The sequence below is a fragment of the Vombatus ursinus genome, unplaced genomic scaffold, assembly GCF_900497805.2.
Source record: "Vombatus ursinus unplaced genomic scaffold, bare-nosed wombat genome assembly UNPS02004577.1, whole genome shotgun sequence".
Lineage (NCBI taxonomy): Eukaryota > Metazoa > Chordata > Mammalia > Diprotodontia > Vombatidae > Vombatus > Vombatus ursinus.
In genome coordinates this window covers 396,933-407,460 of record NW_020944355.1, presented here as the reverse complement: position 1 = coordinate 407,460, position 10,528 = coordinate 396,933, and the positions used below count along the sequence as shown (strand labels likewise).

The window sequence follows — 10,528 nt, the reverse complement described above, 5'->3', positions numbered from 1 at the left end:
CCAAGGAAACCCTTTTTGTCTGATGCCCAACTGTATCAGCTGTGCTCTGACTGCCACTGTCCTCTCCTCTCCCTGATACTACCATGTATTTACTGCAGGATATAGGTGCCTGTCTTTAATTAGCTATGTACAGAAGAATGGGAGCTTTCAGGTTTTTTTTTTGTTTGTTTGTTTTTGGCTAGGCAATGGGGTTAAGTGACTTGCCCAGGGTCACATAGCTAGTAAGTGTTATGTGTCTGAGGCTGGATTTGAACTCAGGTCCTCCTGAATCCAGGGCTGTTGCTCTACCCACTGCACCACCTAGCTGTCCCAGAATGGAAGCTTCTTGAGGGAAGAGAGGATTTGGTTTTGTCTTTGTAACCCCAGCACCTGACTCATAGCAGGCATTTCCAAAATTCACGTGGAATAAATAAATGAGTGATTCTAGGCTAAGAGATTTCCTCAAGTAATCAGGTGACTGGCATTCTCCTTCTAACACAGATAAACCTACACTCTTTTCACTGGATAGCTCAGTGTTGTGAATTACATTAAATGTGAATTAAAGCAGCTTAGCCAACAAGCCAGTCGCTCCCTCAAGTCCCATTCTTTGGGAAGCATTAATTTATGGGATTGGCACCAATAAAAGAATAGACTTCTGCATCCTCCACAACTGTATCTGAAATCAGATGCTCCAATCATAAATGCACATGCATAGCTACACACACACACATACTCCCAAGTGTGCACACGGGTACAGAATTCCACTCTAGGTCATAGACTGTTGACGTGAAGCTGCAAATCGACAGCCTTCGGAGGGTCTGTGCTTGGCCCTCCCCAGAGGGTCATAGACCATTAAGTCCAGAGACCATTAAGTCCAGCCCCCTCATCAATCGCTCTAAGCCCCAGGTTTCTCCTTTGTAGAACTCAATGGCCTCATACACAACATAGAGGCAGCTTGGGCTAGAGGGGAGACAGCTGGCTTCAGGCACAGAATCTGAATTCTGCCTCACACAATTACCAGCTGTGTGACTATGGGCAAATCACTCCCCATCCCTGAGCCTGGGCTACCAAATGAGGATCATATTATCTCTAGTGAGCTGCAACATGATATGGAGGTTAGAGGGCTAGCCTTAGAGTCAAGAAGACCTGAGTTCATGTTTGGCCTCTGACACATACTGGCTATATGACCCTGGGTAAGTCACTTAACCTCTTAGTGCCCCAGGCAACCCTCTAAAAATACATGTCCCAGCTGAAGTGCATATCTACATCAGAAGGGGGAATCTCCACACTGGGAATTACCCACACACCGATGACCTCATACATCCACACCAAAGAAATCTCACCCCTATAGTACTTATCCCATAGGTTGGTGTGAGCTCAAATTATAAAGTGCTTTGCAAATCTTATCCACTTTTAGAATAATTTTTAAATAAATGTTTGAGTATTTTGTCCTATATGTGTAACCTGTTATGATCCCAATGGCTCAGTCTCCCAGCCAATAACTATTACAGGAATCCCAATAACTCATATTGACGTACTAGTTTAAGGTTTCCAAAGCAATTACCTTTACTCCTTGCAATTACCCATAGAAGGAAGAAGTACAAGGACTTGACATATGAGGAAACCAAGGCCTACTGCTTACATTCTGGCACCAGCACTGGGCACAGATTCCAACCTGGGCATTTCATTGCAATGGTTCTGAACTGTGTAAGATAGTTTTCTTTCCTTTCCTGAAGCACCCACTGGTTTATTTCTATTTTGATTTTGTCATGGAAAGAGTTGGGTTTTTTTTTAAATGAATCCCAGAGTCATTGAGTTAACATTGACCTCCTGAACCTCAATGGCAGTTTCCACACGAGACAATAACATCCCCAAAGCAGGCTTCCCTTTCCTTAAAACTAGAGTAGAGAGAAGCTTGGGGATGTAAATCTTACTTCAAAATGATCTGTTTTCATTTTCACAGAAAATCAACTGGCACAGACAAAAGGAAGAAGGAGACAAAAGGAGATGTGAGCTTAGCTGAAGGATGCCAATGACAGGCAGGTAAAGGAAGCAAGCAAGTGGACACTCGGACATACCTCTTAATTATGTGGGCCCGGTTGTTCACATAGTTGGCATCAAAGGAGTAGTTCTCAGTCTGAAAAAGAGGAGAAAAGGACAAAGAACAAAGATCATTAGATGGAAGAAAGTCCTATTTTCCTGCCATGAATTAAACCCATACCACAGTGGGTACCCCAAAGCACAGGATTTCCAAAGTGGAATGCACTCCATGGTCACTGAATCCGACACATAACCACAAAAGGCATTCCCTCAGCCAGCATTGGCTTGAAGATCTCCGTTGAGGAGAGCCCTCACCTCTCCATACAGCCTGTTCCCCTCCGGGATAGCTCTAAGTGTTAAGGAGGTGGTTGGGTTGTATAGTTGTCATTTTCCTAACACCCAAGCCTACATTGACATCCATCATTTCATCTCATTGTTCTGAGTTCTGTCATCTAGGACCAAAAGAACAAGTATTCCCTCTTCCATATAAGAGCTTTCCCATCTCCCCCTTGCCCTCCTCCCCCTACTTGCTCTTCAGCCAGTCCTCCTATAGCATGGACTCTAGACCCTTCCCCATCCTGGTTGCCCTTCTATGGATGCTCTCCAGTCTATCACTTCCTAACCAGTGGTGCCCACGATGAAACAACTGCTCTGATTGCTTTGAAACTAAGCAATGCTACATTAGTGCCTGAGAACCGAATCCTGCTTTCTCAGAGCCAACGAGTCTCTGTGGGTCAAAGCACAGGCCTGCAACTCCAGCCAAGACCACTGCAACCCAAGAGTCTGACCAAGTTGACATATGGATGCATCTGGGGACCACACAAACCACTTCCCGAAGAAGAAGCAACGCGACACATTGCCTTTTCCGAAACTCATTGCTTCCTGTTCCCCAGCGGCCCAATTCTGCACCCGTCAAGTTGACTAGAAGTTCAAAGGTATTTTTTTATTAGTACCAGATAATTAACATGTTAAAATATTTATTCCATAGATATGGAAATGTGGTGAAGGCAATCGCCTGCTATGGCCCCTGTTCTCGCCATCTTGAATGGCAGCCGTATCCATGTGCAGGCAGCAAGAACTTTATTTTATCACAAATACAAAAGCAAACAGGTATGGTGCCTAAAACAGGGGCAGGGGATGGATGAAAAGCAGTCCCCAGGGGGTCTTGAAGTCTTTCATGTGAAATGGGAAGTCAGCAAGCAAAGCCCCATCCTGAGGCCTATCATTAAAATACCACCTTCTAATGGAATTCAGAGAGATTTTCTAAGCAACAATGTTCACCAAAGCTACCACAGAATGCCTAGGAGATAAAAGAGGTATGTGTGCGTAAGGTGTGTGTGCCTGTGTGTGTGTGTCTGTGTGTGTGTTTGTGTGTGTGTGTGTATGTCTGTGTGTCTGTGTGTGTGTCTGTGTGTGTCTGTGTGTCTGTGTGTCTGTGTATCTGTGTGTGTGTCTGTGTCGGTGTGTCTGTGTGTGTCTGTGTGTGTCTGTGTGTATCTGTGTGTGTATAGGGGATGGAAAGACCATCAGGACATTAGAGCTAAACCTAGTGTGGGACAACCGGGCCTCTGTCCCCAGGGTACCAATAACACTTTAGCAACTTCAGCAGGTCAGAAAAAGGAATCTTAGCAAAACTAGTGAAAATGAGATGCTCCTCTATGGCAGGCACTTCAGCCCTCCCTCCCCAGTAGATATGAGCTCCCCCCTTCAACCCTGCCCTCTCTCCTCCCTCCCTAACAGCAATATCATAGCATCCTGGGATCTCTGGCCCTTGGTGCTGGGGACAGATCTCAGCCTCAGCCCATTGGGCCTTGGGACATACCTACTGTGTATTTAGTGGCAACCATCTCAGGCAGAAGAACTGCTTATCACAGCTCTATCTGTCCAAAGAGGCCAACCTTAACAAGGGGTGAGACCCAGGGCAAAAATTGCACCTGGGAGCCAGGCCTAAATTCTCAGTGACCTTTTCTACCATCCCCACTCTTCCTCCCACTCCTCACCCTACACCAAATACACATACTCTAGTGTAGTCCTGACCCTAAGTAATGCCCAAACTAGAGGCCCTAGGAAATACTAGGTGAGTTCTTGGGGTCAATGGGGAGGGGGGTTGAGGTATGTTTTCAGGAGGGCTGAGTTCTGGTTTCTTGTTGGGCTAACCCAGACATTGTCCTACCTCCACCAGGGGACAGGGGAACGAGTTCATGGTTCCTATTCTGCATATCAGGCCAGCCAAGGAAAGATGAAACTCATCCTTCTCTCTACAGAATCATCTACTCCCATGGCCATTCCACATGAATTACTCTCAAAGATGAAAATATGCTTTTATTGCTGCCACCAGGGCAAGAAAAGTCGACCAAAAACCCAGAAAAGTTAATGCCTCAGGAGTGCCAGCCTGCTGCCATGCCCACAGCCACGGCTGTCAAAGACCACATGAGAACAGGCCAGTCTGCGAGGGGCTAGCAGAGGTCACTCAGGGAGTTTTTCCAGGGCCCCTACTCTGTGTCCAGCACTGTGCTGAGTAGCATGGTTCTGTCTCAGCTGAGTGAATGGGACCTTCACTCAAATCCCTAGCAATGAGCAACTCACTTCTGCTGTTAGAGCTGGGGGAGCCCGTCTTGCACTCAGCACAGCTTAGCTCATCGCTGCACACAGCGAGTACTGCTATGGAGAAGCATTTTGAAAACTCCTTGCTGTGGCTTTTTTTTGCATCTTTGTTTCTGCATTATGACATTGATTGCTAAAGGTTTTGGTGACTCAGAAGGGATAAGCCAGGACTGAATTCTGTGTTGGTGTCACAGAGGCAAATTTCAACCACATTTACCAGGTTCCGTGCAACAGCTTCATTTGCCAAGGACCATGCAAGAGCTCCCAAACCTGAAACCCCAGATTCAGCCTGGGGGAGTGCCAAACCACTAGGATGTGATCAGCCTCCATCTGGGCAACAGTACTGGGTCCATTTGGGGCCCTGGTCATATTAGCTGAAGACTGCTTGAAAGAATTTTCCAAACAGGAAGAAAGCCAGGAGAAAGACAGACAGAGAGAACAGAAAAATGGATAGACAGACAGAACTGTACCACAGAAATGACTTATGTTCCCTTCCTAACTTCAATCATTAGATCATATATCTAGATAGGGCTAGAAGAGATCTTCTCATCCAACTCCCTCATCTTACAGATGAGGAAACTGAGGCCCAGAGAGGTGATGCTGGAGAAACCACAGAATTATAGGAATCACAGAATCTCAGAGTTGGAGGGGACCTTGGTTGGACCATTTAGTCCAATATATATGTGACCCAGAATCCCCCTCTACATTATACCCAACAGTTGGGCATGGAAACTTTTGCTTGAAGACTTTCAGTAAGGGGAGACCCACTGTCTCTAAAGGCCTCCCATGCCATTTTGGAGTAACTCTAGTTTTTCCTAACATCTGTAACTTCCATCCATTGCCCCTATTCCGACCCTCTAGAGTCTAGAGACACACAGAACTAGGCAAATACTTTTCCACGTGACGGCCTTTGTAATACTCAAACTGGCCGACATTAAATGATCTCGTGCATATCTTCATATGTGAAGACTCAGAAGGCCTGTGCCCACTTTGCAGGGAATCCAGTAATCTTGGGGATGGGGGTGGGGGTGTGGAGGAGGCTTATCTCCAGGCCTGTAACTAAAAATACTTGTAGTAACAAATGAGGAAAAACAGGCAAATATCCATTATTTCCTCTCCATAGTCTATAGTCTGCATCAGTGATGTCAAACTCAAAGAGAAGTAGGGGCCACTAAGGGGTATAGAAGGATCCCCACCGGCCACATATTGACTTAGTTTTAAAAAGTAGTATTATCTATGCTTTATTATATTCTTATTTCTTTTGTTAAACATTTCTCAATTACATTTTAATCTGGTTCAGGCCACACTTGAGAGTGTTGGAGGCCACATGAGGCCTGCAGGCCACATGTTTGACACCTCTGGCATACATGGCATCATATGTTACACTCAGATGAGACTCTTGATAACAGGCACAGAGAAAAGGGAGGGCACATGCACTGGGCCTGCCTATGGGAAGAAAGCCTGATGATTTCTCCCTTCTCCGGAGCACTGGTCAGTTGGCACTGAGCATGTGTCAGATGCACTCAGCCATTAGAAGCTGAACAGAACTAGAGACTTACCTTGGCCAACTCTCCCATTTCTACTCCACAACTTAGATAAAGGGCCTCAAATATCTCCCTTCAACAAAGTCCTCCTTATGAAAGACTAGCGTCTAGAACTAGAGAAATAATAGTTCTCATGAATTGGGAGTCAGGACACATGAAGAGTACCACAGTCAGTTCCAGAGGCCACACTTCAGAAAGGTCAGTAACAAGCTGGAAAACCTTGAGTCCAGAGATTCTTCACCTTATTTAGACCACGAACCCCTTGGACCATGGTCTGGTGAAGCCCATTGACCCCTTACTCAGAATCATGGTTTTAAATGCATAACAAAAAAAATTCACAGGACTACAAAAGATACCAAATTATATTTAAGTGAAGTTATCAAAATATTTTTAAGTGAAGTTATCAAAATATTTTTAAGTAAAGTTATCAAAATATTTTTTCAGGTCAAGTTCAGAGATTCCATGTTAAGAACCCCTGATTTAGAGCAAGCCAACCAGGATGGGAAAAGATCTTGATATCCTACTACATGAGGCTTGGTCAAAAGAATTAAGGCCATCGAGCCTAGAAAAAGTGAAATAAGATAGCTTGTTGTCAAGTATCTGAAGGACTGACACGGGAAAGATGGATTTGACTTGTTTGGCTTGGCCCAAATGGATGGAAGTTGCCAAAAGGCTGACTTAGACTTAATATCAGGAAAATCCAAACCAACCCCCAAACCAAGAAACCTTGGGAACAAGGAGAGCTGTCCAAGGTGAAATGGGCTGCTGGGGGGAGGAAGTGGCTTTCCTCTCACCCGAGGTCTCCAAACAAAGGCTGGATGTTATGGTGGGGGGGTTCCCTACCCAGGTGGGGCTTGGACCAGGTGCCCTCTCTGGTTCCTTCCAGCTCTAAGATTGAAGGGCTCTGCCATCCCACCCAAGGCTACAGAATCAAAGTAGAAAAGGAAGACAAATGAAGGACTTTTTTTCCCCCCTTTTTTGCATAAAAGTGTAGTCTCCTGGTTCAGCTGATTTAATCAAAATTTGCTTGACATTACCTCAATCCCCTCTCTAAGTACTCTAAGTGGCAAATAGCATGAAACATTTGAGAAGGAAAATTTTCTCTAAATGTCACACTAATTTCAATAGAAACTGTCCCCATCTCTAATGAGATGGCCAGGTTAACACAAGAACACAATAAAGAGACGATCATGACTTGTGAGGCTGAAAAATCCAAGGCTAACCTGAAAATCCAGTGTCCAGTGCTCCCCCCAAAAAGGTAAATAAGAGTAATTTTCTTATTGGCCAGTACCTTTTCCCCAGCTCCTTGCTCTAGTTAAAACCCAGTGACTTGGGAATGCAGTGGAAACAGGCTTCTCCCCCTGCCCCAAGTAGAGTAAAACCACATAGGTGGGAAATGGCAGAAGCAGGATCTGAGCCCATTTCATCTGCTTCCAAATTCAGTGGCCCTTTGAAGATTACCTAGTTCACTACTATTCCCCTTCCCTTTCATTTTGAATTATGTATCTTTTTGTAAGAAGAAAAAAAAAGGAAGCTAAAGATTCTAAGAAAGGTTAACTGGAACCATATCATGAAGAGCTTTAAATGTCAAGATAACAAATTTGTACTTTATCCCAGAGGCAATAGGGAGCCACAGCAGATTCTTGAAGAGAGGAAGGACATGGTCAGGCCCATGCTCCAGGAAGACTGATTTGGCAGGTGTGTTGAAGATGACCTGGAAAGGTAATAGATTGGGACTAATCTTTGAATGCAACCTAAGATCTCATTAGCTTCTCAGGATGCCACATCACAACAAGCCCTTATGGTGCCTTCTTTTTTCAGCCAAGCTGCTGTCCCCCATATTCGATCTATAAAGTTGCAAAAGCAAACCCACAAGACTTTGCAGGCAACTCTCAAAGATTATAAGCTGTAGCAAAAGAAGTTTCCTCTGTGGGGGCTCCATATACTAAAGATAGCACAGGTCTGCCCTCTCCCCCCAAAAAAAAGCTTTCCATGTGTCCCTGTTCAGCTATAGCAGACAATTCTGTAACACCCCGAGTTAGATATTAGTAATTGATCTACATTGGTGGAATGAGTTTCCACACTGATAATCCCCCACCTATGAAATGACAGGTGCAGATATTTTTCAAATGAATATCTCATGAGATCTGGCTATCGTCCTAGCATACTGGACCAAGGAAGCCAGGCCTTTGAGAGAGGACAAGGGCACTCCTAGGCATCCTTAAAGGTGAATGGCCAAAGTGGGGCTTCATAGCCCCAGGCAGTGACCAACCTGCCCTCAGCTCTTCTATCCAATGGGCCAAGACAGACTGAACTTTCTGACTCTGAAGAGATCCCATCTGCCCTCTGGCACATGGAGCCTGTTAGCCTGCCTGTCTGTTCTCAAACAGGTTCATTCTGTCCTAACAGCCCTGCCCCCTTAAGATTCACCTCTTCTTGGTTGCAAGGGGTCCAGGATGCCTAGCCTGAGGCTTGGCTAGCCAGTTTGAGCTCTGAGGGAAGGGACAGCAGAGGAGAGGCTGGAGGGGGGCAGTAATAGTAAGGGAGCAACTGCCCAGGCACAGGACAAAGGCGGCCACCTTCCCCGTACCCTACAGCCTGGAGGCAGGCTCCAGATAATCGATATAGCCTGCTGCTGGCTGTTGCAAAATACCAACTTTTTAAGAAATTCACTATATCCAGTGATTCTAATTGAGCCCATTAAACATCATCTAAGGACCTACCCAGCTGGGAGTGGTTTTCAAAATGCCCAACTAACTACAAAGTCTCATAACCTGATGTCTCCCTGCCCCGCCCCCAACATATATAGAAATGAATATATGAAATCTCTGTGGAAAGATAACCCTTGTGCCTAGCTCTGCTCGGCTATAGGAGAGCTCTGTGCCCGGCTCAACCCATCAAGCCTGCTCCATCCCTGGAATTGGCCATGTTCATGCCTGACCTAACGAGGGGAGGGATGAGAGTTTCCAGGATCAGAGGGAAGGCCCTAGTCACTGACTCTCACAGTGCTGGCTGCTTTTCTCCAAGGCTTCTAGAGGCTTCTAAGGGAGTGCCTTTCCAAGCCGAGGAGGGGAATCCCATGTGGCTGTTAGCCAGCATGTCAGCTCGCAAATGAGTTGCTTCTGGAAGCAACTCCCTCATTCATGAGCAACTTCATACAGCTCAGGCCTTTGTTGGTAGTTGGATCACCTCACTGACTCGGTTTCCAGCCCACCAAAGGCGCAGATCCCTTTCAGATGAGCTACTGGCCAACCATAAGCTTGGACTTGGGATCCCAGAAGACTTACCTTTTTTCCCCTATTAGATTTCACGGGGCAGCCCTCTAAGAATGTTCAATTGTACCCTATATACCTATCCTCATTGGTGACAGCTCGGGGAATCCTCCACAATGAAGGCAAATCATAGGTTCGGATGTTTTAAAAATTCTAACAATACTCATCATCATATAAGATTTTGCCCAAAGTCGAAGACCTCCCCCACCAGACCCAGCCAGGCAGCCCTCTGGCCAGACCAGGGAATGCCTTCATAGGCCAGCAGCGCAAGCACAGGGGGGAAGCCTGCTTCCTAACAAGTCTATCCTCTCTAGGACCTACATACCCCACCCCCCATACACACACTCAGCTTCCAAGAGGGCCAAGGCAAACAGAGTTTGCTATCTTCAAAAAGGTCTCCTCCAGGCAAGGGAGACAGGTACTCTTCTGAAAAGGATGGACCCATGTCTCTTCTCCATCCCTTCAGGCCTTATCTCCTTCTACTCCCAAAAGAAAATATGAAGCCAGGATCAAATTATAACCAAAGTACCTTCAGTCCCACTGGGGGAATGTTCTCTGCCTGTTTAATTTCACCAGTCCTACTAGCTCCCTGGAAATGGGCATGAAGATGCATGACTATATAACCAAAAAGGGGATTTAAAAGCTTCCAAAAATCAGCCTCCCAAGTACCAGATGGGGGAGACATGCCTACACAGCATTTCTTCTGAAAAAGATCTCAAGGTCTGGGTGGACAGCAAATTTGACCCAAGTCAGCAGTGAGACATGGTATCAAAAAAAAAAATTGAATGAGATCTTGGGCTACACGAAAGAAGGCAAGCTTCCCAGAACAGAAAGGTGAGAACCCCTCTATACTCTGCCCTGATCACATGACATCTGGAGCAACATATCGAGAAGTTGAAGAGAGTTCCAGATGAGGGCAACCAAGATAAAGAAGGGCCTTGAGACCATGCAGTGTGAGGGTCAGAAAAAGGAAATGAGGGAATTTAGCCCGGAGAAGAGAAGTGGCGGGGGGGGGGGGGGGGGGGGGGGGGTGGGTTTTCAAGGGTGTGGCGGGGTGTGTTCATGGCTGATAGAGTAGACGGCGGGGTC

The 10,528-nt window shown here is 46.0% G+C and overlaps 1 protein-coding gene across 3 annotated transcripts in view; it reads right to left on the bottom strand.

Moving 5' to 3' along the window:
* PCDH19 (protocadherin 19) overlaps positions 1-10,528 on the bottom strand; it is a 119,313-nt gene that overhangs the window by 51,079 nt on the left and 57,706 nt on the right. For all 3 annotated transcript variants that reach the window (XM_027838204.1, XM_027838215.1, XM_027838225.1), the window contains one exon: positions 2,058-2,116. In XM_027838204.1, coding sequence (XP_027694005.1) covers positions 2,058-2,116 — 59 coding nt within the window. The remainder of the gene's footprint in view (positions 1-2,057; positions 2,117-10,528) is intronic.